At 40.6% G+C, this 25,616-nt stretch overlaps 1 protein-coding gene across 1 annotated transcript in view; it reads right to left on the bottom strand.

Moving 5' to 3' along the window:
* LOC126416607 (low-density lipoprotein receptor-related protein 1) overlaps nt 1-25,616 on the bottom strand; it is a 772,143-nt gene that overhangs the window by 173,790 nt on the left and 572,737 nt on the right. Inside the window, exons 35-36 of the mRNA XM_050084360.1 lie at nt 13,936-14,084; nt 2,310-2,554 (exon numbers count right to left, since the gene is read on the bottom strand). Of these exons, the coding sequence (XP_049940317.1) occupies nt 2,310-2,554; nt 13,936-14,084 (394 nt within the window). The remainder of the gene's footprint in view (nt 1-2,309; nt 2,555-13,935; nt 14,085-25,616) is intronic.

Genomic DNA, 25,616 nt, shown 5'->3' with positions numbered 1-25,616 from the left:
ACTAACAGTTGCCTGTAACAGTTGCTGTTTTGTCAGTCATGTTGGTAGAAGACAGTTTATGTGTGAACATCTTTGTAAATGCTCATGGAAAATACATCTGTGGTTAAAAGGATACATCAGTGTATTAGAAAATATTATTTCAATATCTAAGGCAAATCTACGATATACATCTCCTAATGGACTTTACTGGTAGAGGAGATTCACCAGTTCAAAACTAAGTATTGCACTGCAAAAAACTACATCACTCTCATCCTACAATGAAGCTTTCACAATGAGAAGTATTTTAAGGGGGAACTGCAGTTAAGCAACATTAAAACCTCCATGAAAATTTTGATAATAATTTTAAATAAAAATATCTTCAAGCTTCTTATTATTCATAAGAACCACTACATTCAAAACATGTCAAAGGGCATTAGAAGATCCATTCTTTTGTGATTCTGTATTACATGGTTTTAATAAATAATGCAAACGACTTTAATGTTTTCGGTTTTATTCTACATGCTTGATGATCTGCTGGCTGTGTGTCTTTGGAGTGAAAAGTAAATCAATCCTTCTAAATAGGACAGTTTTGGAGTTGAGTGGGTGATCTCTTACAATGTATTTTCTTTCTCAGGATTGTTAATTCTGAGGAAGATGCAAGAGTAGTTTCAAGAATTTGAAACTAATATTTCAGGTTAATTCGGCAAGTCTACGCCCCAACCCCCCTGCCCCCTCCACAACCAAAATGGGGGGGGGGGGGGGAGGGGGGAAATACTATACCTCTTGGATTTGTCACTCTGTTATATTGTGTAAGTATCACAATATTTCATTGAAGCAATTGTTTGACATCTCCAGGTGTTGCAGCAATTACTGCTGCAAAACACAAGTAGAGATATTCATGTGGTGACATCTAAATCTGACAGAGCTTGAACAGGAATTATTCATGCACGAAAAATTTCTTACACTTTGATGAAAATACTGCTCATTGCGGCCTCTGTCAGGAGCAGAAGATAAGCCTATCTACATGTGCACCATGGGCAGAGATTGTGCTGACGTACAGTGAAGTGCTTATATGCACAGCAGACAATCAAATCAATACGGATACAGGATTTGAATTGGAATGTAATGCTAGCTGCTCTTAAATTCAAATGGGGAAACATGAATCTCCACTTACAGGTGTGACACAGTGCATTACCTGGTTTTAATAAATAATGCAAATGACTTTAATGTTTTCAGCTTTAATGTGTTCAGCTTTTAACTACGGTAACTTCGGCAGCACAGTCACTGCCGACAGCACATGCACAGAAGGCCTCTCTTTTCCTCCCCACAAGGAGGCACTATGAGCACTATTTTTGACCAACTATGAAAGCTTTTCAGTTTCTATGTGATTCTTGCTTCTGGCCTCAATAATTTGGATGCTGCCATACCAATATTCCTGCTCACACCATGCAGGAGTAGCTATCACAGGCACCTTACGATCTCTTAACAGTTTGTTTGATGAAATATTATGAGACTTACAAAATGTTACCTGGTGTCAAATGCAACAAGAGTATACATAGATCCCCTGGGAAAACCTGAAAAGTTAAATGTGAAAACTATTTCACTATGTCTGCTTCATATTCACACAATATGGTTCCTCCAGCAATACTATGGTCAAAAATGAGGTATTTCAAAATGCCAGTCAATGCTAAAACAGAATGGTGGGTTGTGTAGTCATACTTAAGTAAAATAGTTTGCAGCAAAACACAAAGATAGTTTGATAACAAAGCACTTACGAATCTAATGCTAATAATATTCACTACATTACAATAGCCAACAAGAAAAAGTGGAAAAAACAAACACAGTGGGTAGATAGGGTTTTTCTATCCTATAAGTCGTCTTCAGTACTAAAATAATATAAAATCAATAAACTAGCATGGATCATTGCGTGCTGGAGACTTAGATATGGAACTTACATTCTTTGGTATAGACAAGTTTACTTGATTTTGAACACGTTGTCACTGAAACTACAGGAAATAGTAGGATTATCACAGTAACCAATTAATATACTGTGATTAAAATTCTGTAAAACAGAGTCGATCACAACAGATGTTTATTTTGGTTGGCAACTGGTTTCAGTCTATCATTTACATCATCTTCAGACAGTAAGCACCATGACCCAGCTGCTATAATGGTGCTGGTCCTGAAGATGGTCTAAATCACAGATCAAAACTGGTTGCCAACCAAAATAAACATCTGTTGTGATCGAGATTATTTTACTGAATTTTAACATTCGACACTGATCGCTATTCATTCTCTGTGAAAGAATGTTTTCTAAAATTTTAATATACCTTCACAAGTTTTTCCATCTGCAGAAACTTTACCATGTGCACATGCACAAACTGGATGTGTACCATTAAACAAACAAAGTTCTGCACATCCTCCATTATTTTCAGCACATGGATTTGTTCCCTGCTGCTTATATTTTGAAAAAACTTCAATATCCTTTAGTGAATCACCAAGCCCACGCATCAGCACTGTGTAATCTGAAAGATTTGATGCTTGTGCTGATTTGACACTACCACCTTCATGTGTTCTGGAAAGAAAATGCATTTCATTAGATAATGTACACAAAAATAAGATAATATATTTAATATTGAGAATTTCCTTAGTATAATTAAAGCACAATATTGCCAAATAATTAACACAGAAGAGAAAGAAGTTCACACCAAAAACTTCAATTATCATTAGAAGTTAACACAATCACACAAACATGATTTTAAAAGCTGCTTCTCCCTGTTATAGTTTTTAGAGACAAGATATGCACACTGTAACAATATTATATATATATATATATATATATATATATATATATATATATATATATATATATATATATATATATATATATATAATGGAAGGAAACATTCCACGTGGGAAAAATTATATATAAAAACAAAGATGAGGTGACTTACCGAACAAAAGCGCTGGCAGGTCGATAGACACACAAACAAACACAAACATACACACAAAATTCAAGCTTTCGCAACAAACTGTTGCCTCATCAGGAAAGAGGGAAGGAGAGGGGAAGACGAAAGGAAGTGGGTTTTAAAGGAGAGGGTAAGGAGTCATTCCAATCCCGGGAGCGGAAAGACTTACCTTAGGGGGAAAAAAGGACAGGTATACACTCGCACACACGCACATATCCATCCACACATACAGACACAAGCAGACATTGATGTCTGCTTGTGTCTGTATGTGTGGATGGATATGTGCGTGTGTGCGAGTGTATACCTGTCCTTTTTTCCCCCTAAGGTAAGTCTTTCCGCTCCCGGGATTGGAATGACTCCTTACCCTCTCCTTTAAAACCCACTTCCTTTCGTCTTCCCCTCTCCTTCCCTCTTTCCTGATGAGGCAACAGTTTGTTGCGAAAGCTTGAATTTTGTGTGTATGTTTGTGTTTGTTTGTGTGTCTATCGACCTGCCAGCGCTTTTGTTCGGTAAGTCACCTCATCTTTGTTTATATATATATATATATATAAAAAATAGAGGGAAACATTCCACGTGGGAAAAATTATATATAAAAACAAAGATGAGGTGACTTACCGAACGAGAGCGCTGGCAGGTCGATAGACACACAAACAAACACAAACATACACACAAAATTCAAGCTTTCGCAACAAACTGTTGCCTCATCAGGAAAGAGGGAAGGAGAGGGAAAGACGAAAGGATGTGGGTTTTAAGGGAGAGGGTAAGGAGTCATTCCAATCCCGGGAGCGGAAAGACTTACCTTAGGGGGAAAAAAGGACAGGTATACACTCGCGCACACACACACACACACACACACACACACACACACACACACATATCCATCCACACATATACAGACACAAGCCGCATGTTTGCGGAGGGAATGTAAATAAAACTTAAAGGGGTCGTTGTGGGGGTGTTGTGAGGGTGACATGGTATTAGAAGGTGGAAAGTGTAACATGAGGTGAAACGAAAATGAAAATAAAAATATATGGGGAGAGATAAAGGTGAACCGGAAAGTAACTGGAGATCTGGAATGAAAAAAGGCGAAAAGGTGTTGGTTACAGCTGGGCTATGTTGGACTTGGGTTGATAGACAACGATGTGCATCAAGGTTAGGTGGTTGTGTTGCCGCCAAAACACTTTAAAGGACAGAGAAATTCGGGAAAATTTCGAAAAAACTGCGTGTAGTATATTAAAAGGAGTGGTATTGTGGTGGCAGATTATGAAAATGAGGCTAACAATTGTCTGACGAAGAAATAATGACGTTAAAACCTGTGGGAAGCGGCTAAAAATTATAAGTGATGTGGGAAAAACGGAAATGGAAATAAAGCGAAAGTTATTAGAACTGGCCGAAATGGTTGTTTAAAAGGTGAAAGGAGCTGTTTGTGAACTAGAAACGGTGGATATTATAGCGGCGGTATTGCTGAAAGCGGCAAAAAAAATTTTTTGGTTATGGTTTGGAAGTGGGTTACGTATTATTTAGTATATATAGGCGGGATAAAATAGTATAGCAGATTACGGTAAAAAGGAGAAGGTGAATACAAAGTGAAACTACTGGCAAAAACAGAAAGAGGAAAATAAGACGACAGAAAAGATTTCGAAATGCAACAGTGACAATAACAAACGTAATTGTTGGATTCAAATTAATGATATCAATATAATAGAGGGAAACATTCCACGTGGGAAAAATTATATATAAAAACAAAGATGAGGTGACTTACCAAATGAAAGTGCTGGCAGGTCGACAGACACACAAACAAACACAAACATACACACAAAATTCAAGCTTTCGCAACAAAATGTTGCCCCATCAGGAAAGAAGGAAGGAGAGGGAAAGACGAAAGGATGTGGGTTTTAAGGGAGAGGGTAAGGAGTCATTCCAATCCCGGGAGCGGAAAGACTTACCTTAGGGGGAAAAAAGGACGGGTATACACTCGCACACACACACATATCCATCCTCACATATACAGACACACACACACACACATATCCATCCACACATATACAGACACTCTGCTTGTGTCTGTATATGTGAGGATGGATATGTGTGTGTGTGCGAGTGTATACCCGTCCTTTTTTCCCCCTAAGGTAAGTCTTTCCGCTCCCGGGATTGGAATGACTCCTTACCCTCTCCCTTAAAACCCACATCCTTTCGTCTTTCCCTCTCCTTCCTTCTTTCCTGATGAGGCAACAGTTTGTTGCGAAAGCTTGAATTTTGTGTGTATGTTTGTGTTTGTTTGCGTGTCTGTTGACCCGCCAGCACTTTCATTTGGTAAGTCACACCATCTTTGTTTTTAGATATATTTTTCCTACGTGGAATGTTTCCCTCTATTGTAACCATATATATATATATATATATATATATATATATATATATATATATATATATATATATATATTTATAAAATAGAGGGAAACATTCCACGTAGGAAAAATATATCTAAAAACAAAGACGTAGTGACTTACCAAATGAAAGTGCTGGCAGGTCGACAGGCATACAAACAAACACAAACATACACACAAAATTCAAGCTTTCGCAACAAACTGTTGCCTCATCAGGAAAGAAGGAAGGAGAGGGAAAGACGAAAGGATGTGGGTTTTAAGGGAGAGGGTAAGGAGTCATTCCAATCCCGGGAGCGGAAAGACTTACCTTAGGGGGAAGAAAGGACGGGTATACACTCGCACACACACACACACACACACACATATCCATCCACACATATACAGACACAAGCAGACATATTTAAAGACAAGGGGTTTGGGCAGAGCTGTCAGTCGAGGCAGAAGTGCAGAGGCAAAGATGTTGTTGAATGACAGGTGAGGTATGAGTGGCGGCAACTTGAAATTAGCGGAGATTGAGGCCTGGTGGATAACGTCCGTCCACATCAAACCCACCAACAAGCAACAGTACCTCCATTACGACAGCTGCCACCCATTCCACATCAAACGGTCCCTTCCCTACAGCCTAGGTCTTCGTGGCAAACGAATCTGCTCCAGTCCGGAATCCCTGAAGCATTACACCAACAACCTGACAACAGCTTTCGCATCCCGCAACTACCCTCCCGGCCTGGTACAGAAGCAAATAACCAGAGCCACTTCCTCATCCTCTCAAACCCAGAACCTCCCACAGAAGAACCACAAAAGTGCCCCACTTGTGACAGGATACTTTCCGGGACTGGATCAGATTCTGAATGTGGCTCTCCAGCAGGGATACGACTTCCTCAAATCCTGCCCTGAAATGAGATCCATCCTTCATGAAATCCTCCCCACTCCACCAAGAGTGTCTTTACGCCGTCCACCTAACCCTCGTAACCTCTTAGTTCATCCCTATGAAATCCCCAAACCACCTTCCCTACCCTCTCGCTCCTACCCTTGTAATCGCCCCCGGTGTAAAACCTGTCCCATGCACCCTCCCACCACCACCTACTCCAGTCCTGTAACCCGGAAAGTGTACACGATCAAAGGCAGAGCCACGTGTGAAAGCACCCACGTGATCTACCAACTGAGCTGCCTACACTGTTACGCATTCTATGTGGGAATGACCAGCAACAAACTGTCCATTCGCATGAATGGCCACAGGCAGACAGTGTTTGTTGGTAATGAGGATCACCCTGTGGCTAAACATGCCTTGGTGCACGGCCAGCACATCTTGGCACAGTGTTACACCGTCCGGGTTATCTGGATACTTCCCACTAACACCAACCTATCCGAACTCCGGAGATGGGAACTTGCTCTTCAATATATCCTCTCTTCCCGTTATCCACCAGGCCTCAATCTCCGCTAATTTCAAGTTGCCGCCACTCATACCTCACCTGTCATTCAACAACATCTTTGCCTCTGCACTTCTGCCTTGACTGACATCTCTGCCCAAACTCTTTGTCTTTAAATATGTCTGCTTGTGTCTGTATATGTGTGGATGGATATGTGTGTGTGTGTGCGCGAGTGTATACCCGTCCTTTTTTCCCCCTAAGGTAAGTCTTTCCGCTCCCGGGATTGGAATGACTCCTTACCCTCTCCCTTAAAACCCACATCCTTTCGTCTTTCCCTCTCCTTCCCTCTTTCCTGATGAGGCAACAGTTTGTTGCGAAAGCTTGAATTTTGTGTGTATGTTTGTGTTTGTTTGTGTGCCTGTCGACCTGCCAGCACTTTCATTTGGTAAGTCACTACATCTTTATATATATGTCTGCTTGTGTCTGTATGTGTGGATGGATATGTGCGTGTGTGCGAGTGTATACCTGTCCTTTTTTCCCCCTAAGGTAAGTCTTTCCGCTCCCGGGATTGGAATGACTCCTTACCCTCTCCTTTAAAACCCACTTCCTTTCGTCTTCCCCTCTCCTTCCCTCTTTCCTGATGAGGCAACAGTTTGTTGCGAAAGCTTGAATTTTGTGTGTATGTTTGTGTTTGTTTGTGTGTCTATCGACCTGCCAGCGCTTTTGTTCGGTAAGTCACCTCATCTTTGTTTTTTTTATATATATATATATATATATATATATATATATATATATATATATATATATATATATATAGCCTTATAAATTTGCAAAACACAATCTAAACAAAATACTGTGTCTTTGAGAGTGCTATAAATACCGTTGTTGTCAATCTTCAAGTAAATTAGTAGTGTTGTGTTGTATGGGATAAAAATATCATAAAAAGTGCATATTTCTTCTTGTTCCAGCAGACATATTTTTAGGCTTAGTTTCACACACAATAAATGATAGCAAATTATTATATAATTTTGTTTTGTGGCTACATGTTAACATTTTATAAAAACTGATTATCCTTGTTTGACAAGTGTGGACCTTGAAACAGGTTAATTAAACTTGGAGCTTTTTCCAAACATTCTAAATTGTGGTTCCCTTGGCACGTTTTCAGTGGGAAAGATAATGGTACACTTAAACAGTACATTTGTGGCTCCAGGCGAAGTTACAATATGTTAAATTTGAATTACACCTCTTAAAGCAACAAGAGCTGAGAAAAAATTAAGAAGCAAAAGGTGAATGGGAGCTAATAAGTTATTAGCATATCTGAACTTTAGTTTACCAACAGATTTTGTTTGTCATGAGTTCTGGAGAAGGATGAGCATCATATAGATGTAGAGAATATAGGATGCAGCAACCAATGGCACTAATTGTAAAAATAAACTGGTAGAGAAGCAGCACAGGAAAAGACGAGTTTTGCTGCCAGTCAGAATTCATGGTGGTGGCGGCAGGCTCAGTGTACCAGTTTGTAAAACTTAACACTGGTATCAGACAGGTAATGTCACTTGTGATATATGTGTATGTATTTTAGAAAAGAGGACAATAAGCTGGTAGTTGTGGAAGCTCTAAAAGGCATTATGGCTATTGGGGTCAGGTGAAATATCTCTTTTTCATTAAATTCAGTTGGTTAATTCAACATTGCAGAAAATTAAACTGACAGACTGCAAATAAAACCTAGCAAGTTTTAAATCTCTGTCAAGGTTTCAATGCTTCTGCTATTCAGTGAGTGGTCTTCTTTACGCCTAAAACATTTACATTACGGAATATTTTTGGGAAAGAGATGAGGAAAGTACCCATAGAAAATATCACTCTTCCCATTAAAGAGAAAGCAAACATTACAGAAGACAGTTTATGTGCAAAGATATTTACAAAGGATGCATTCTAAAAGCAGATGAGAAAACTGATTCTGGTGATTCAAAACATACAACAAAACAATCTATGAAGAAATAATGCACAGAAAACTTGGTGAAATAAAAGTTTCAGAAGGTGAAATTGTAAATACTGATGACAGGCTCATTTAAAACAGAAAAAAACTACGGTTAGCTTGTGTGGCTGTTAGTTACTTCCTCAGAGAGGAAAGATGAAAAGGTCAGACAAGGCTGAAAAGTAGTGATGGGTCATTCAAATCCAAAGTTGAGAGATACAACAGGTGAACCTGGAGATCTGACAGACCTGCTCCTCCTTTTCTAATTTCTTCAACCTATCACTCTTTCCCCTGTGAGAATGGAACAAACCATCCCAAAGCCAAGGATAGATTCCAGGCTTTAGGAATCAGAGACCCTTTGGCTGCACCGAGACTGCTACAACCACAACTGTTCCTGTATTTACAGGGTGTATACGCGGACAAGGAGAAAAAATTCCCGGATTTGTCACACGTTTGTTCCAGGTTAAAAATACGCTTTCTCCCGGGTGAAAAAAAACTTTTTCACTCTTTACTGAAAGTATATTTTCTCTCGGAACTGTATAACTTATCAGTCCTTTGAATGGTTATGGTTTTCTACACGGGCATAGAATTTCCTGGTGCTTTAGAAAACTAAACACAGGGAAAAGAACATGTTTTGGAAAGATCTTTGATGTGCAGCAACATGTATGCTGCATATTTTTGTATTACAAAAGTATACATTTGAATTCCACCAAACATTGCATGTTACTTTCCGAAGCACTGAAATCGAGATTGCGACGCATATTTGTAAGTGAGTCATAGCTCATGTCACTTGATCTCGCCAGCTGAAGACAGCGGGTATTCAGAGCTTAGGACACGTGATGTGGTCAGCGAATAGCAACATCACTGTTAGGTAGTGTGAACATACAAACAGAAAAAGTTAATGGTTTAAATTAATATACATAGTGTTGCTACAAGAAAAGCAAAGCTTTCACATATAATATTGGTCTGTAAGATTAATACGCTGCAAGAGAAGATAAGCTTTCACATATACTGTTGTCTTTCATTTGCGTATTACAATTTAAGATATATGACACAAATGTGCCAGTAAAATTTTTAATAACGACATAAATGTCTGATCTTCTGGGCTCAAAATTCATCTAAATGGCTCGTTATCAAAGAGTTGATTCTTAAATGAGAGTCAAACGCTCTGTGATTTAAGAAATTCATCGTACATTCTCGCACATAGTTCAACCTGCGTAAAAGGAAATTTACTTTAATGGTAACGCTTTTCAAACCACTATTCAGAATATTTTCCCGCAACCTGTTACAAATGGGTTCGTTTCTGCAGTTGCCAGAGAGCGCCAGATGACAGGCATCACCACACTTGAGCAGCCATTTTGTAATTACAGAACATAATTCACAAAGTACCAATATCTAATGCTTATTAGGCCTACTACAAGCAAAAAGATTTACATTAGGAAATAGTTTCACACTTCATTCATACACTCCAGTTTCTCAAGCATGAGATTGATAAGTAGTAGTACAAAATTTTTATACAAACTTGGAGTCATCATATTGTTCCTTAATTTGTGTGATGTCCCCATTTCTTCTCTACCTCATTCTAACAAAGAGTCTTGTTATCACTAATTCTGTAACTATTCCTGCCAATGTCAAAGCTTATTCACGGGTTAACTTCACTAACTCTGCCAGAATCACCAGTTTACTTACCCATGATTATTCTCTGGCTAGGCGTTGTTACATATTCATAAAACGCGTTTTCTGCCCTTCTTCGAGAATAGAACTTAAAGTGGCTGCTAGCCGGGGACTGTACAACTGGCCCTGACTAGTATTTTCTGTCAAAATTTCATTTTCTTGGATACACCGAGAACGTAATACGTAATCTTTCTTATCCGTTATTCATTTATTTGCACTCTCTGAATCTATAGGTTTCGCTAGTAATTATAACAAAGCTCATCATTCGCAAGCCCAATCAGCCACAAAATCAGACAGCGGTGGGCATTCATCAGTTCGGCCTTAATCCGCTCAGCTCATACAGACCCGTCCCCTTTTGTCTGCAGGAAAGTTTGTTTCTACATGTGAAGAGGATTCCCCTGACAGGGACATCTTGTACACTATGCACGCATTCACAAATCAGCTTACGATTCTTTCAGAAATCAACTTCGTTCAAAAATGTTCAAAAAGTGACAGGGATGCGTTTCAAAGTCATATGAATAATTGATATACTAACATACACTGGAGGCTAGGTGCTTTGTGAAACCAGGTTTTTTCCCTCAAGAATATGAATTTGCCCCCCCCCCCCCCCCACCTCCTAGATGTGGGCCTGCTGCGCATGCATGAATCTGACAGCTTGGGCGTGGGCGCTCCAGTAAAATTTTTCCCAGTAGAATCTAACTGCTTGCTGTGACTGCTTACACAGCCGACAGTCACATTTCTGTAGCCAGAAGCAGGAGAAGGTACTACTCAACTGTGCATGCGCATGATCCTCCTCGTAACTGCTACAACAAATCTAATGTAAACAGTTGTGACGTCATGCTCATTGGAGGCAATTTGTTGTTACATTGCACAGTCTTCCTAAAGCCTTTGACAAATTTTGCTGTTGGCAGATGCTTGTATGAGCACTGTTTTTTTTTGCTGTATATGGCACACATTTCCTTTGCAATTTAAGTTTTATTTTCGTTTTTTCTCTCGTTCATGTTTTATTGCTGCAATATTATTCTGCAGTAGCAGGATACAGTAATATCCTTTGTTAGAGTATTGGTTCTTACCAGTCAAAACTATAAAAATGTAACTTAAAATGAAAACAATGAAAAGTTCCCTGTTTTTTTCCGGTTTTCTCCCAGTTGAAAAAATTCCGGGGTTTTTCCCAGATCTCCCAGTTGTCTCGGGTCGTATACACCCTGATTTAGCACCGTGTGAGTACCCTGTCACACTCTTTGGGTGCTGGTACGCAATTGTACAGATCATGTTGCACTCCCAGCCACTTCTGCACTTCTGGTGCACAAATTTTCGCTAAACAGACACCAACATGGACATTAGAAATCCAACTACTTTACCACTTGTTGTTTTGAGACAGTAAATTTAAGAAGTTTAGGACCCAAAGATAGGCCAGCAGTTTTGGTAGAAAAATTAAAAAGGTCAAATGGAATTTAGTACAGCTATAAGAAATGTGGCAAAAAATGCAGAGCAAATGTAATTAATCTTCCTACCACATGGCGGCGTCGGATTCGACAAATCTCATTTGTTTTCATTCAACTGTAAACAGTGCTAGTGTGCAGTAGTGTGTGTTACGTATGTAAACCAAATGAACTTGATTTATAAGCGGAAAAAACAGATTTTTAGTCAAGTGTCATATACGATACAGCCTTGTGACATTTCTCCTATTCCACCTTGTGGCAGGAAGATTAAAATCAAGACATATGTTTTGCTAGTAAGGAACAGGACATGGAGAAAATTCAGGTTTAGAATTTACTGTAAAAATACATAAATAAATAAGTAAGTAAGAAAAATTATTGCAAGTATTGAAGAAAACTCAAACAGAATAGCAGGACTCATTTCAAACATAAACAAAAGGTATTCCACAGAAATATTCTAGTCTATGGCCCAATGTTCTATCATTCTGATGACGATTCAGGAGACCTCTGTGAAGAGTTATAAAAGCTGAGAAAAGACAACAAATCCCACTACAAAATCTGCTGGCTTGGTAAATTGTCACTTACCCACTCATTCATGTAAAAAGATGGTAGATTGTTAACACATGAGCTATAAATAAGAGGCCAAATATTTAGTTTTAACCTTCATCATGAAACGAGGAGAAACAAAGAAGAGATGGAAGAATATTAAGATTTAATATCTTTTTGATAATGAGGTCACTGATATGGTGCAGCAAAGAAGAAGAAACAAGAAAACATCATTTGCAATGTTCTCCTTCTGCATCTGATCTTTGGATAAGAGTAAGTTTTCCCTTGCCCTCCAAATTGTTCTTCACTTTTCTTTGCTCTTCACCTTTTGACATAAAACTTAAACGAGTTTCATCTTATTTTCATTTCTGGTGAAGCTGATGGTTCTTCCTTTTTTTTTTTTTTTTTTTTTATTTATTCTCTTACTTGTCTCATGACAAACTGGAAGTTGTATCATTTAAAGGCAAATTACCAGAGCCCCGTCAACAGGCTTATGTTTCCCCACTATTACATACAGATTCAAGGCAAGTTTGATGAACATATTGCTTGTGGTAACGTGAAACCTCACTTTCAAAAATAATTTCAGATGTTCTTTGTTTCCTAGTGTAGCAAGTTGTTATCCACAGGAAAGACTGGCTGTGTGGTGGGGGGAAGTTTCTACTAAAAACAGAGAGCAAATTCACAACAAAAAGGAAAATTTACTTGTTCCTCAATTTAGATGGCAGCCTGCACCAACAGATAAACATTTTGCAGCTTGATCACATAAAAACTCTCAAAAATTATCCGATTATTTTTGTTTCCCCATGTGGCATTTAAAAGATATATGTCTTCTAGTTTAGGTGGAGATCTTCCTTTTCTTATAAGTGATGATGCACTACAATATGTAAGTGTGAAACTTTTCCTTCTGTATGAGAACCACAGTTGTTACAGTCAGCAGAAAACAACTATAATTTTGTAATATTATAAACATACAACACTATAGTTCTGAAACAAATACTAACAAAGAGATAGAGGGGCTGGCCAGTACTTACCTAAGCTCAGTATATGCCTCCATCTTTGCTACCCTCCCTGTTTACCTTTCCCTGTTGCTTCATAACCTGGGTTGTGAGTAACTGAATCCACTTTCCCTTCTTCCTCTTTTTCCCCTCTCTCCTCCCTGACGAAGGAACAAAGTTCCGAAAGCTAGGAACATAAATTTTCTGTTCTGTTTTGTGTATCTATCGGCTGTACAGAGCTGAGGTAAGTACTGGCCAGCCCCTCTATCTCTTAGTTAGTATTTGTTTCACATCTTTATATGAGATTTTCCATTAATCATTTAAAACTTTAGTTCTAGTCTACTCAAGTTTTTCAAAAATTGTCACTTTAATTCTTGCTGTATAGTAATCAATAGTTGCCCTTCAACATAAGGATATGTTTACTCAGACAAACCTTGTATATTTCATGACTTAACAATATCTCCAACTGAGAACGAAGATATGTTCCAGAAATACATAACTGGGGATAAATAATATTGAAGTGAGTAATGGAAGTTCTTTTATGACCCAGCACCAGTGAGAAACTACTTTTTGTTCTTTGAATATCCCTTAAATTAATTATACTTACATATCAATCCAATAAACCGTGTTGTTGTAAACACTAATGGCAAAAGGATTATCCAATGAGTGCTCCAGCAGAACTTCTTTCTCACTTCCATCATAGTTCATTCTTTGAATGACATTTGTTATAGACTCACACCAGTACAATTTCTTTGCCTAGAATGATCAAACAGATGAAGAGTCAAATTTCAAACACCTTTCACATGTACTAAGTAACTAAAATCAATAAATGTTATACAGTTCACAGGCTGAAATAAGTCTTTGGTACTGTGAGTGACTGAAAGAAAGAATTGATAAATGCCTCAATTTTATGAGAATACATACAAGATTACAAGTGAAAGAACCAGAAGATTGAGGTATTGCAAGTTTACATCAATGTAAGATAAATGTTGGAAGGCTATGAGGCAAATATATCCCTTATGCTCTTCTATTCAGAATCAGTTATCAAGTTCAGTCCAGGACCCTGAAGGAACCATCGCATCAGTCCTTGAGTCTCTATTTTCAAATCATATTCTACTTACCAGCTTCATTGCTAGGAACAAGAGAAGCATGGCTGACAAAGCCACAAATCACAAAATATTGTTGAAACTCTATCTTCCAGAATCCCCCAAAATCTTGTCATTAGCCAAAGGAAATATATTAGCAACAGAAAATAGAAAGACGGTTATGTGCATATACTGGAAGAACCAATAGCCAGGATTTCAATTCTCTTCAACTAACAATGAGCTGTTAGTAATCAATAGAGCAAACGTGAATGCTAAACTCTAAGCAAATCATATGGGAAAAACAGAAAACGAAGGGCCTATGAAAAAAGCATGGCCAAGTGAAATGAGTCAGTGACAGGGGATGAGGGCAGTGTTCTGCTTTGCTGTGTTGTGAGACAGAGCAATGAGAGTATTCAGCACAAATGGAAATGGAACAATAACAACCACCTTTCAAACTAATATTATGCTCCCCTGTGTAGAAGAAATTGCTTACTATCCCTTCCTCCCAAAACAGTAGTTATGCTGTAATGTTAATATAACTATTGGGTTTTAATTAAATTCAGATTCAGATTGTTTATTAGCCTTCACCACATGTAATGGAATGGGCTTCATATCAATGGCATGATCCTATGTCATCCTATATTAACCAGTTGCACAGAGTTGTAATCATAATTCCAAAAATCAATTTCTACACTACTAGCATCCAAGAATTCTCTAAAACTGTAGAATGGATTGTTTATTAACCAGTTACATAACTTACTTTTTAAAGTTTTGACTGCAAAGTGTGACAATTTATTAAAAATTTTCAAACAGTTCACTTTGTGAGGATTGCCTGCTTGAATGTCAATACTCCTTTTGTACCTAATGTCATGACAGTGTATGTTCTCTTTGGTGTCAAACTCTGCTTTGTTGTTTTTAACATATATCAATGATGAATGGCTATAAAGATTTATCACTGTAATTATTTTGATATTAGTGAATATACGGCAGTGTTTCCTTGGACTGATGTTATGCATTTTTTACAGCATCTTTTTCTGAATCACTAGTACATCACGGACAGAACTGAGTGACCCCATAACAACAGCCTATAAGATGTGTGAGACAGAAAAAATAAAAAATAAGCTGTCCTAAGAAAATTATTTCTCACTGGATCAGATAGTTTTCATACGAAATAGGACATCCTTAGTACCTTTCTGCAGACAGGATTAACAATGGGGTTGACAGTTTAGTTTGTAATCAATATGTGTTCCAAGCAGTTTTACAGTTTTTGCTTCTATGTCTTTAGCTAGTCCCACCTGCAGGTGTTGGGTATTCTCTGGATTCCACAGTAGTTTATTTGATGAAAACCAGTTTAGTGTTAAGAAGAGAGTGTCCTGTGATTTCTGGTGTGCCCTAAAAATATCTCAATCTGTGGTGATTAAAGTTGTGTTGTATTCACAACAGATAACTAATTGAAGTGAAACATAATGCGGCAAATTGTTGATTGCAATAATGAACCAGAATGGTCCAAGGTCCAAGGATGTAGCCCTGAGGCACACTAAATGTGACTTTCTTCAGGAAAGAATGCCTAATGTGAGTTGACACAAATTGCCTGTGGCAACTCCTTCTATAGTCTCCACTTGTATCAGCAGATGACGAACTGTGCAGACCAGAAACCAGACCCCAACACCCTCAACGATCACTTACACCAGAGGGAGAGTTTATATGTCTACGCTTTCCAGATGCCACACATAATGAACAATTGCCTAGAGAAGTCTCTTGTTCCGATCTAATGAGGCAACACCTCTTGACCTTGCTCTCGGCAGCTTGGCCAAACAACAACATTTAGCTCATGTGTTGTCTGCCGCACTTCACCGGGGAATGTGCAAACAGCAGAATTATTACCCCATGTTTAGGGTCAGCGTTTTTTTTCTGGTTCATTTAACAAGAGGAGTGCTACCACATTTTTCCATGCCGACTTTCCGAGCTGCATTCCTTTGAGGTTCTTCTATTGAGTATGGGTGTATAAAGCCTGATGCCAGAAGCCTGGTTCTTCCTTCCAAAATACTGCGAGCAGTGTGGTGTAAATATTTCAGTGAATGCAGTGTGTGCCAGGAGTACCAGGTGGGTTTATTATCATTCCATCCTCTGCCATTTTGGTACCCCTTTTGCTCCCAAGTGCGCCACTGAAGCAGGGTTTCCCATGCCTCCATATGACGCCAAACAAAGGCTGTAAGCCATTCATGGTCCACCTGCCCAGAGACTCTGCCCTGGGTGAGGGTACTCCTTTATTAAGAGATATTAACTTGTTAAATTTTACTGTAGCTGTTAGCTTTCAGGAATACTACCTCAGAACCAGTTCAAATGGCTCTTGAAGCATGTCCCGTTATTCATTGTCATAATTTTTAATTAGTGCGCCACTTACCTACGTATGCCCCTTAGGAGTATAGAAGAGAACCTAAATCGTCCCTTCATTGGTGACCCCTCTAAACCAAAGTGCCAAGTCTCTTTACCAAAAATGTTGATTTTTCTTTTTTATTATTCTGACAGCACTACCCATATGGTTGCAAACTCAATTCCCATTAGCTCAGCCAGATGCATCCCGCTTGCAGCCTCACTCCCTCCTTGTCTTCTCCACTCCTCCCACACCCCTCCACACATGCCATCTCACTGCATGCATCACTGCTACCCTCCTGCACCCCTCCACCATGCCCTTCCTTTGAGCACAACACACCTCTCCTGCATCCCTTCCCACACCCCTCTGCATGCGATATCCCCCCACTCACACCACCATGACCCTCTATGCCCCAGCCACAACTGACAGCTGCACACCCAAAAAAGCCACAGTGTTATCGTGTGGCTTACTGAACACTGTTTCCCATAACAACACGTGGTGAAGATTGTATTGCTTGGTCCACACCATGCACGTCCCGCCTACCTTCTTCTCTGCAATATTGCTTGCCAGCACCACCCTGCGCACCGCAACATGCTGGCCGCACTGTTAAATCGCAATGTTGCTGCCACAGATTTCCAAACCTATGGCAGTCACACCAAACGGGCCTTTAACCAGCAGCCTACCATTACCCCTCCTGCCCCAGACCTATGAGCACTTTGGAGGTGTTGGACCTCTGCACGCAACTGTCAGCACCACAGAATTGCTTGATTCAGCTGACCAATGGGGCAGCAGGCCCAGCACAACCCGACTCTTCATACCACTCCCTCCTGTTACACTGCTACTCACTTGCTCCCCTTCAATGTGAGACTCACACCTGTGGCATGCTTCGATTGAGGCAGTTTTCACAGGTTACTGTATAACGAGTGATGTAACAAAACTTGGGATGGTTGTCAGCCACCTAACCTATTCACTGCCACCCAAGTGTGGGGCATTATTTCACATCCACATCTCTATGGCAGCTACACTAAACTAAAATAACACATCATACCTAGCTTTGTGATTCAGGAGCTGCAACGAGCACATAATTTGTTGTCATTAAAGCAGTGCAATGAAATGCGCCTGTCCCTGTTGCTGGATCACATCTGAACACTCACCAAACCACACACCCTCCATGAAAGCCCGCTCCTAAACTGCTGGCTCATGTCCCTTCCCACCCCCATATATTCTGTCCTGGCCTCCCAAGCCCATTTATAGTAAGGTGTCACAATGGTCTTGCCCAATAATCTGTACGAAACCCTGAACTCCTTACCCGCTAGGGCTGCAGCACACAATGCTGCCTAACCCTGTGGCTCTGGCCAGGTATTCACCCAGCCATCCCACCCCACTCCAAGCCCCCACATGCATGATGTCACTCACGCCACCTGTGCGCTAACAAGTCTCCACCCAGCATGCAGGGCCCCAACCTCTACCACATTCTGATCCACCTGAGCTCCGAAATGGATGCACTTATCGCTAGTGTTGCCCATGTACACCTCACACACCCATCACCAGGTGCTGACTGCCTTATACATGCTCAGGTGAAAATAGCCACCCTCACTTGCGCGGTCCTTACAACCCCCCCTGATGATCACAACCACTGTGAATTAGGCATAGCTGGCTGGTACCACCAAAGGTTTGGTGAGAATGTCACCAACTGCAGACTTCTGTGCTTCTGGTCCCTAAATCCTGGCAGCCACTGGCAGTAGGCATGCCTGGTTGCTGTACCTCACAGCACCTATTCGTATGGGATGTGAATCCAATAACTCAGCCATCCCTACTTATGCGGTACATACCCTCTCATTTGATCTAGGCTTCTAGCTCGAATTACCATGGACCTTCATGGTTGCAGACATTACCAACCCCATTTTGGGTACCAACTTCGTGGGTCATAACAGCCTACAGGCCGATGAAGCAAAGTGCTGTTCAATTGATGGCACCTCCGGTAGGATCGTCCAATGCAGCTCCCACCCCACCACATGTTTTGCTGTTAAACAACTGGCAGTTTCAGGGCCATATGTCCAGCTCCTTGCAGAATTCCCCCTTCTCACCCAGCCCCCCCCCCCCTCCCCCAGAATGTTCAGCATGACACTATGCATCACATTGCCACTACACGTGCTATCCCCTCCACCCTTACAGGCGCAACATCGCACAAAAGGAGTTCCAAGAGCTGCTTGCCAGTGGCGTGCTTCACCCTTCCGAAAGCCCTGGGCTTCAGCTCATCACCTCGCCCACGAGAAGGATGGTTCCCAATGACCTTACAGCAACTACCGTAAACTCACACCCACATAATCCCTGAGCGCTATTCTGTCTCACACCTCCACACCTAAGATTGCCATCTCAGGAGCTACTACCTTCAGTAAGATAGACTGCACTAGATCCCACACATAAATTCCAGTTGCTCTGCTTTCACCTACTTAGATAAATATTCATCTACTCCAGCGACCCTACTGAACACCACCTACACATCACAAAAATTTTTCCCACCTACAGAAAGCTGGAGTGATCCTCAATATCGCATAATGCATTTCTGGGGCAAGCAAGGTCAAATTCCTCAGACATTTAGTCTCTGCTGTCACCTCCTGCCCCTTTCCCTAGACAGTACGGGCAGTAGCAGAGTTTCCACACACTACTATCTTCAAAGACCACTGGCATTTCATTGGCATGATCACCTTTTTCTGTCACAATCTTAATGATGCCTCTGCCACCCAAAAGCCCTTACCACAGAACTCCATGGTATTAATAACGAAGGCAACAAGCTGGTCCCTTGGATTCAGGGCATGATTGAGAGCTTCAAAAAAACAAAACGGGACCTCACCAATGCAGCCCTTTTGGCCCACCCTCACCCTAATGCCCCCCTTGCAATAGTGGCGGACATGAGCCATAAGGCTCTCGGGGCCGTCTTACAACAATACGTGGACAACATCTGAATGTCCGGCAACCACTCTCCTTCTTTTCGTTGAAACTCTCTGATGCACAGCGCTGCTTGGGCGCATATGACCATGAGCTGCCCCAATCCATGAAGCGGTCCGCTGTTTCCAATCTTCAGCTGAGGGAAGCTCTTTATGATCTTCAGAGACCACAACTCCTGGCCTTTGGTTTTTGCACATTGACAGTTTACACTCCAGGAGTGTATTGCACAATTCACTACCAACATCCAGCATGTTGCCAGCATTGATAAAATTCTGGCAGATTGATTAGTTGCTCCTGTGCCATCACCCAACCCTTAGACTACAATGCCCTGGCCGTTGCTCAAGAGGGAGAAACACAACCTAGCCCATGCCCTTCAGAATGCAGACTCTTGCCTCAGCCTCCAGCTAAGATCTATACCTGACTTCAACCTTAAGATCTGGTGTGATGTTCTTGTGGACCCTTCACGACTTGACAGTTGCAAAGATTGCTCCCACCCCTTCCTTTCTTCTCCCTTCTAAAACCGGCATTTGACCACATCCACAGCCTCGCACACCCAGACATCTGTGCTTCCACCACTCTCATGAACAACGCTTCGTCTGGCCGGGCATCCAACATGACTGCAGCAACTGGACACAGTCCTGTGTTCTGTGCCAGCATGCCAAGGTCGGACGGCGTGTTTACTCCCCTGTGGCCGCCTTTCCTCCACACAACACTGGTTACCATGTGTTCACCTTGACATTTTCAGTCCACTACCCACCTCCAATGGATATCAGGCCAACACCGTCCCCTCCACTGTACCCAATGTGCCACCAGCTGATGATACTCCTGACACCATGTCCAACATGCCATCAGCTGAAACTGCCTCTGATCCATCACCAAATGACTATGTGACTGACCCACCTTCCAGTGCCTTGGACCCTAATATTGCCATCACACTACTCTTTTCACAGCCTCCAGCCAAGCAGACAGTGCCCCACCCCACAGGCACCCACCACCACCAGCAGAGTATTGTCACCACTGTATTAGCACCTGCGCCAAGGAAGCAGTGATGCTATTTCATATGCTCCCAATGCTGTGCACAGGAGCTGCCCATGTTCCTCCTCTCACTGGAAAGCACAGCACAAGCACAGCAGCAACAAGCTGTGAATGCCACCCAGCAAGCATCCTATCAGCTTCAAATGCCCCTCTGTGCAGTTGGCACCTGTGTCTTCCTCTCAAAAGGGAGGAACTGTGTGCTGAGTCCCTTCATTGCTTCCACTTGTAGCAGCACATGATATGCTGTGCAGACTGGAAATGCAGCCCCCAACACCCTCAATGGTCACTTTCGCCAGAGGGAGAGCTTAGATGGCCACACTTTCCAGATCCACATATGCCAAACTGTAGCTTTAGGCATCTCTTGTTCCACTCTGATGAGGCAACACCTCTTGGCCATGCTCTTGGGAAGTCGCCCATGCAACGACACATTGCTTGCATCGTAGTCTGTTGCACTTCGCGATGGTATGTGTGTACAGCAGAATTCCTACCCCGTACTCAGTGTCAGTGTTCTGTCATGGTTCATTTAATGAGACGTTAGTTGCTGTGGAGAGGGCACCAAACAGCGAGGTCATCGGTCCCATTGGATTAGGGAAGAATATGGAAGAAAGTCGGCTGCGCCCATTCAAAGGAATCAACCCGGCATTTGCCTGAAACGATTTAGGGAAGTTACAGAAAATCTAAATCAGGATGGTTGGATGCAGGTTTGAACCATCATCCTCCTGAATGTGAGTCAAATGTTTTGACAGGACGAGTGCTAGCACATTTTTCCACATCGCCTTCCCAAGCTGGGTCCCCTTGAGGTGGTTCTATTGACTATGGGTATACAAAGCCTACAAAGCCTGATGACAGACACCTGTTTCATCATCAGCACTTGGAATATTGTATGCAGTGTGGTGTAAATAGTGCACTGTGTGCCAGGAGTAGCAGGTGGTTTATTATCATTCCATCCCCGGCCATTTTAGCACCCTCTTTGCCACCAAGCATGCCACTGAAGCAGGTTTTCCAGTGTCACCAGATGAAACTGAACAAAGGCTGTAAGCCATTCATGGTACGCCCTATCCAGAGACTCCACCCTGGGTGAGGGTTCCTTAATTAAGAAGTATTAACTCATTAAATTTTACTGTAGTTGTTAAGCCTTTGGAAATAATATCTTAGAACCAGCTCACATGGCTCTTCCACCATGCCCCATAATTTATTATCTTCCATAATTAGCACACTGCTCAAGAATGTATGACCCTTAGTGGTGTAGAAGGGAACCTAAATCATTCCTTCAGCCTCCATGTTATTTAGGTAAGAATTGATTATTTCTAATGTTGTATTACTTACTCCATAATACTGCAGTTTGGCTATTACGAGGTCAAAGAGGATACAGTTAAATGCCTTACTAAAACTGCATAGCTCAAGAGAGACCACATCCTTATTTACAAATGCAGTTAATGTGTGGATGATGGCCGGCCGGAGTAGCCGAGTGGTTCTAGGCACTACAGTCTGGAACCGCGCGACGGCTACAGTCGCAGGTTCGAATCCTGCCTCGGGCATGGATGTGTGTGATTTGAATTGAATTTTATTTGATCCTGTAAGATTACATTGTGTACAGTAAATGTACGTGTAATATAGGACATGTCAAAGTATAAAATTCTTTATCAATTATTTTTCTACACCTTTAGCTTACATTTTTAAATCACTGATAATGAGTAACAATATATACAAATTTAATGGCATAAGTATTCTGCAACACTGTAAAACTCTTTTTCAATGAGATAGTCTTTAAGTTTCTTTGTAAATTCATTGTGAAGTACACTATCTTGCAGGGTTTTGGGCAGACTTCTTAGTAGTATGATACCAGAGTACTGGGGTCCTTTTTCTAGCATTGCCAGTCGGTGGGGTATGCTCCGTACTTCATTCTTCTTTCTTGTATTGTGGGTGTGTACACTAGCATTTGTAATCCAGTCCTCACTACCTTTTGTGATGTACATTATTGTTTTGTATATATACAACGATGAAAAAGTTAAGATACCTAAATTCTTGAAACAGTTTCTGCATGTTTCAGAGGTCTTTCTTCTTAAAATGGTCCTAATTGCTTTTTTTTGTAATGTGAACACTCGTTTTGTCTCTTGTTTGTTTGAGTTTCCCCACAACGTCACTCCATACTGTAAGTATGGTTCGAAAAGTCGATGATACACTGTACACAGAAGGTTCTTGTCTGAATACTGTGATAGCTGCATCATTAAGAATATGACAGAGCTCAGTTTCTTACAGACATTATTAATATGTTTTTTCCATTTCAGTTCATTATCCACAAGAATACCTAAGAATCTAGCAGATTCTACTTCTTCCAGCCTTGTTCCGTCAACCTCTAAATCCATGTCTACAGCCTTTTCCTTGTTTTTAAACACTGCATACATAGCCTTTTTTAGATTTATAACCAGTTCATTTTCCAACAGCCATTGAGCTGTGACATTTGCAGATATGTATGCTCTTCTCTCAAGCTGTTCCATATTTTGGTCACTATTTAGTATTGTCATGTCATCAGCATACAATATTTTCTTCTCTTCCTCCTCAACACCTATATCATTAACAAATACATTAAATGCCAATGGCCCCATTACCGAACACTGCGGCACTCCATATTTGATGGATTTGGTTTCTGATTGGTACGAGTTTCCTAATGATACATACTGCTTGCGGTTGCACAAGTATGATTTTATCCATTCACCTGGTTGCCCCCGAATGCCATAGTTGCTTAATTTTTGTATCAGCATTTCATGGTCAATGGTGTCAAATGCCTTTGAAAGATCCAGAAACATGCAGAGACAACCTTTTTCTCATCTAAGGACAGTAAAATGTATTCTGTTAGACTGACAATTGCTGATTCTGTAGATTTACCCTTTCTGAAACCATGTTGTGAGGTCATGAGAATGTTATGTTTGTCCAAATAGCTAACTAATCTGGTACACATAAGCATTTCTAGGATTTTTGAGAAACTTGATATCAGTGAAACTGGTCTGTAGTTGTTGGGATCATCCTTACACCCTTTCTTGTACACTGGCACTACCTTAGGTTAGTTAGGTTTAAGGAGTCCTAAGTTCTGTGGGACTGATGACCTCAGAAGTTAAATCCGATAGTGCTCAGAGCCATTTGAACCAATGTATGGATGTCGTCTGTCTCCCTTCTTGTGAAGGAGAATAAGTAGAGGGTCTCAGTTTGGAGAAGTTGTCTTCATTCGTAATCATTCTATGGAAAATTTTGGTAGTTCCTTTTATATAGTACTAAAGGGGAGGTACCTTGAGATGATGGTGTTTCAAAAGAAATTATGGGAGTGGAGAGAGAGGGGGCTGTATAATCAAAGGAACTAGCAAAATTTTTCACAGAATGTTTGCAAAAGAAGACAATTTCCCTGAACCAGATGTCTTTAATTATTCTTCTTCACAAGAAGGGAGACAGATAAGACATGAAAAGCAATAAACTTACCAGCCTCCTCCCTGTTATGTACAAGATATACGTAAAGGCCATCAACAATAGTACAAAATACACATTAGATTTCAATTAAGAAAGGAACAAGCTGGCTTTAGAAGTGAATTTAACACAATGAACCCTTTGCAAATCATGAATGAAATTATAAAATGGAGCAATGAATATGAATTACTACTTTGTATGGGATTCATGTACGAGGGCTATCCACAAAGTACATTACGTTTTGAAATTAAAAATAAATAAAGTATTGGAATTTTTTTTTATTATATACAGATGAAAGCCACACTTAAATACTACTTTTCTACATAGTTGCCATTTAAATTAAGGCACTTATCGTAGCGATGGACGAGCTTGGAAATTCCTTCGTCGTAAAATTTGGCCACCTGGGCCTTCAACCACGTGGTTATCTCTTTTGGGACAGAAAAGGTGTGATTTTTGTAGAGTTCCTGGAAAGAGGCACTACAATAAACTCTCAAAGGTATTGCCAAACTCTGCACAACCTCAGAAGAGCAATACAAAACAAGCGCAGGGGAAAGTTGGGCTCAAAGATCTTGCTGATTCACGACAACCCCCGGGCCCACACGGCAAATGCCACTCATGAAGTTCTCGAATCTTTTAAGTGGGAGTTGTTTCCTCATCCGCCGTACAGTCACGACCTGGCACCGAGCGACTTCCACTTATTCCCAGCAATGAAGAAGTGGTTGGCTATGCAGCGTTTTGATGACGATGCACAGCTTCAAGAAGAGGTAACCATGTGGTTGAAGGTGCAGGCGGCCAAATTTTACGACGAAGAAATTTCCAAGCTCATCCATCGCTACAATAAGTGCCTTAATTTAAATGGCAACTATGTAGAAAAGTAGTATTTAAGTAGGGCTTTCATCTGTATATAATAAAAAAAAATTCCAATACTTTATTTATTTTTAATTCCAAAACATAATGTACTTTGTGCGTAGCCCTCATATTTCAAGACTGAATTTTGGCCCTGTTTTAACAAAATCCATAAAACTCACATTGATAAAAAGGAATACAAGGAAATGGAACATACATGAACCACCTCTGTTTTTATGTTGTGTACTGTTTGCCTCTGGTTCAGATAAACTTCAACAATGAATTGAAGAAATGAATAGAGCAAGTCTGAAAGTTAATTACAATAAGACTAAAATAATGTATAATCAATATATTAAAAAGAAATTAACAATGTCATATAACTGGCTGACAAGTTAGTGAATTTTGCACAGTTGAATACAATAATTAGATGGACAATGTAAGAAATAAATACAGGAATAAAACTGACCTTTCAGTGCTTTTGTAAAATAACTGAGGTTTTCATAACTACGCTTCCATTGTGTCTGAATGTAAAGTTTAAAAACG

Source organism: Schistocerca serialis, chromosome 8 (assembly GCF_023864345.2).
Source record: "Schistocerca serialis cubense isolate TAMUIC-IGC-003099 chromosome 8, iqSchSeri2.2, whole genome shotgun sequence".
NCBI classification, from domain to species: Eukaryota; Metazoa; Arthropoda; class Insecta; order Orthoptera; family Acrididae; genus Schistocerca; species Schistocerca serialis.
Note: the sequence above shows the minus strand (reverse complement) of the source record. Positions and strands in the feature narration are given on the sequence as shown.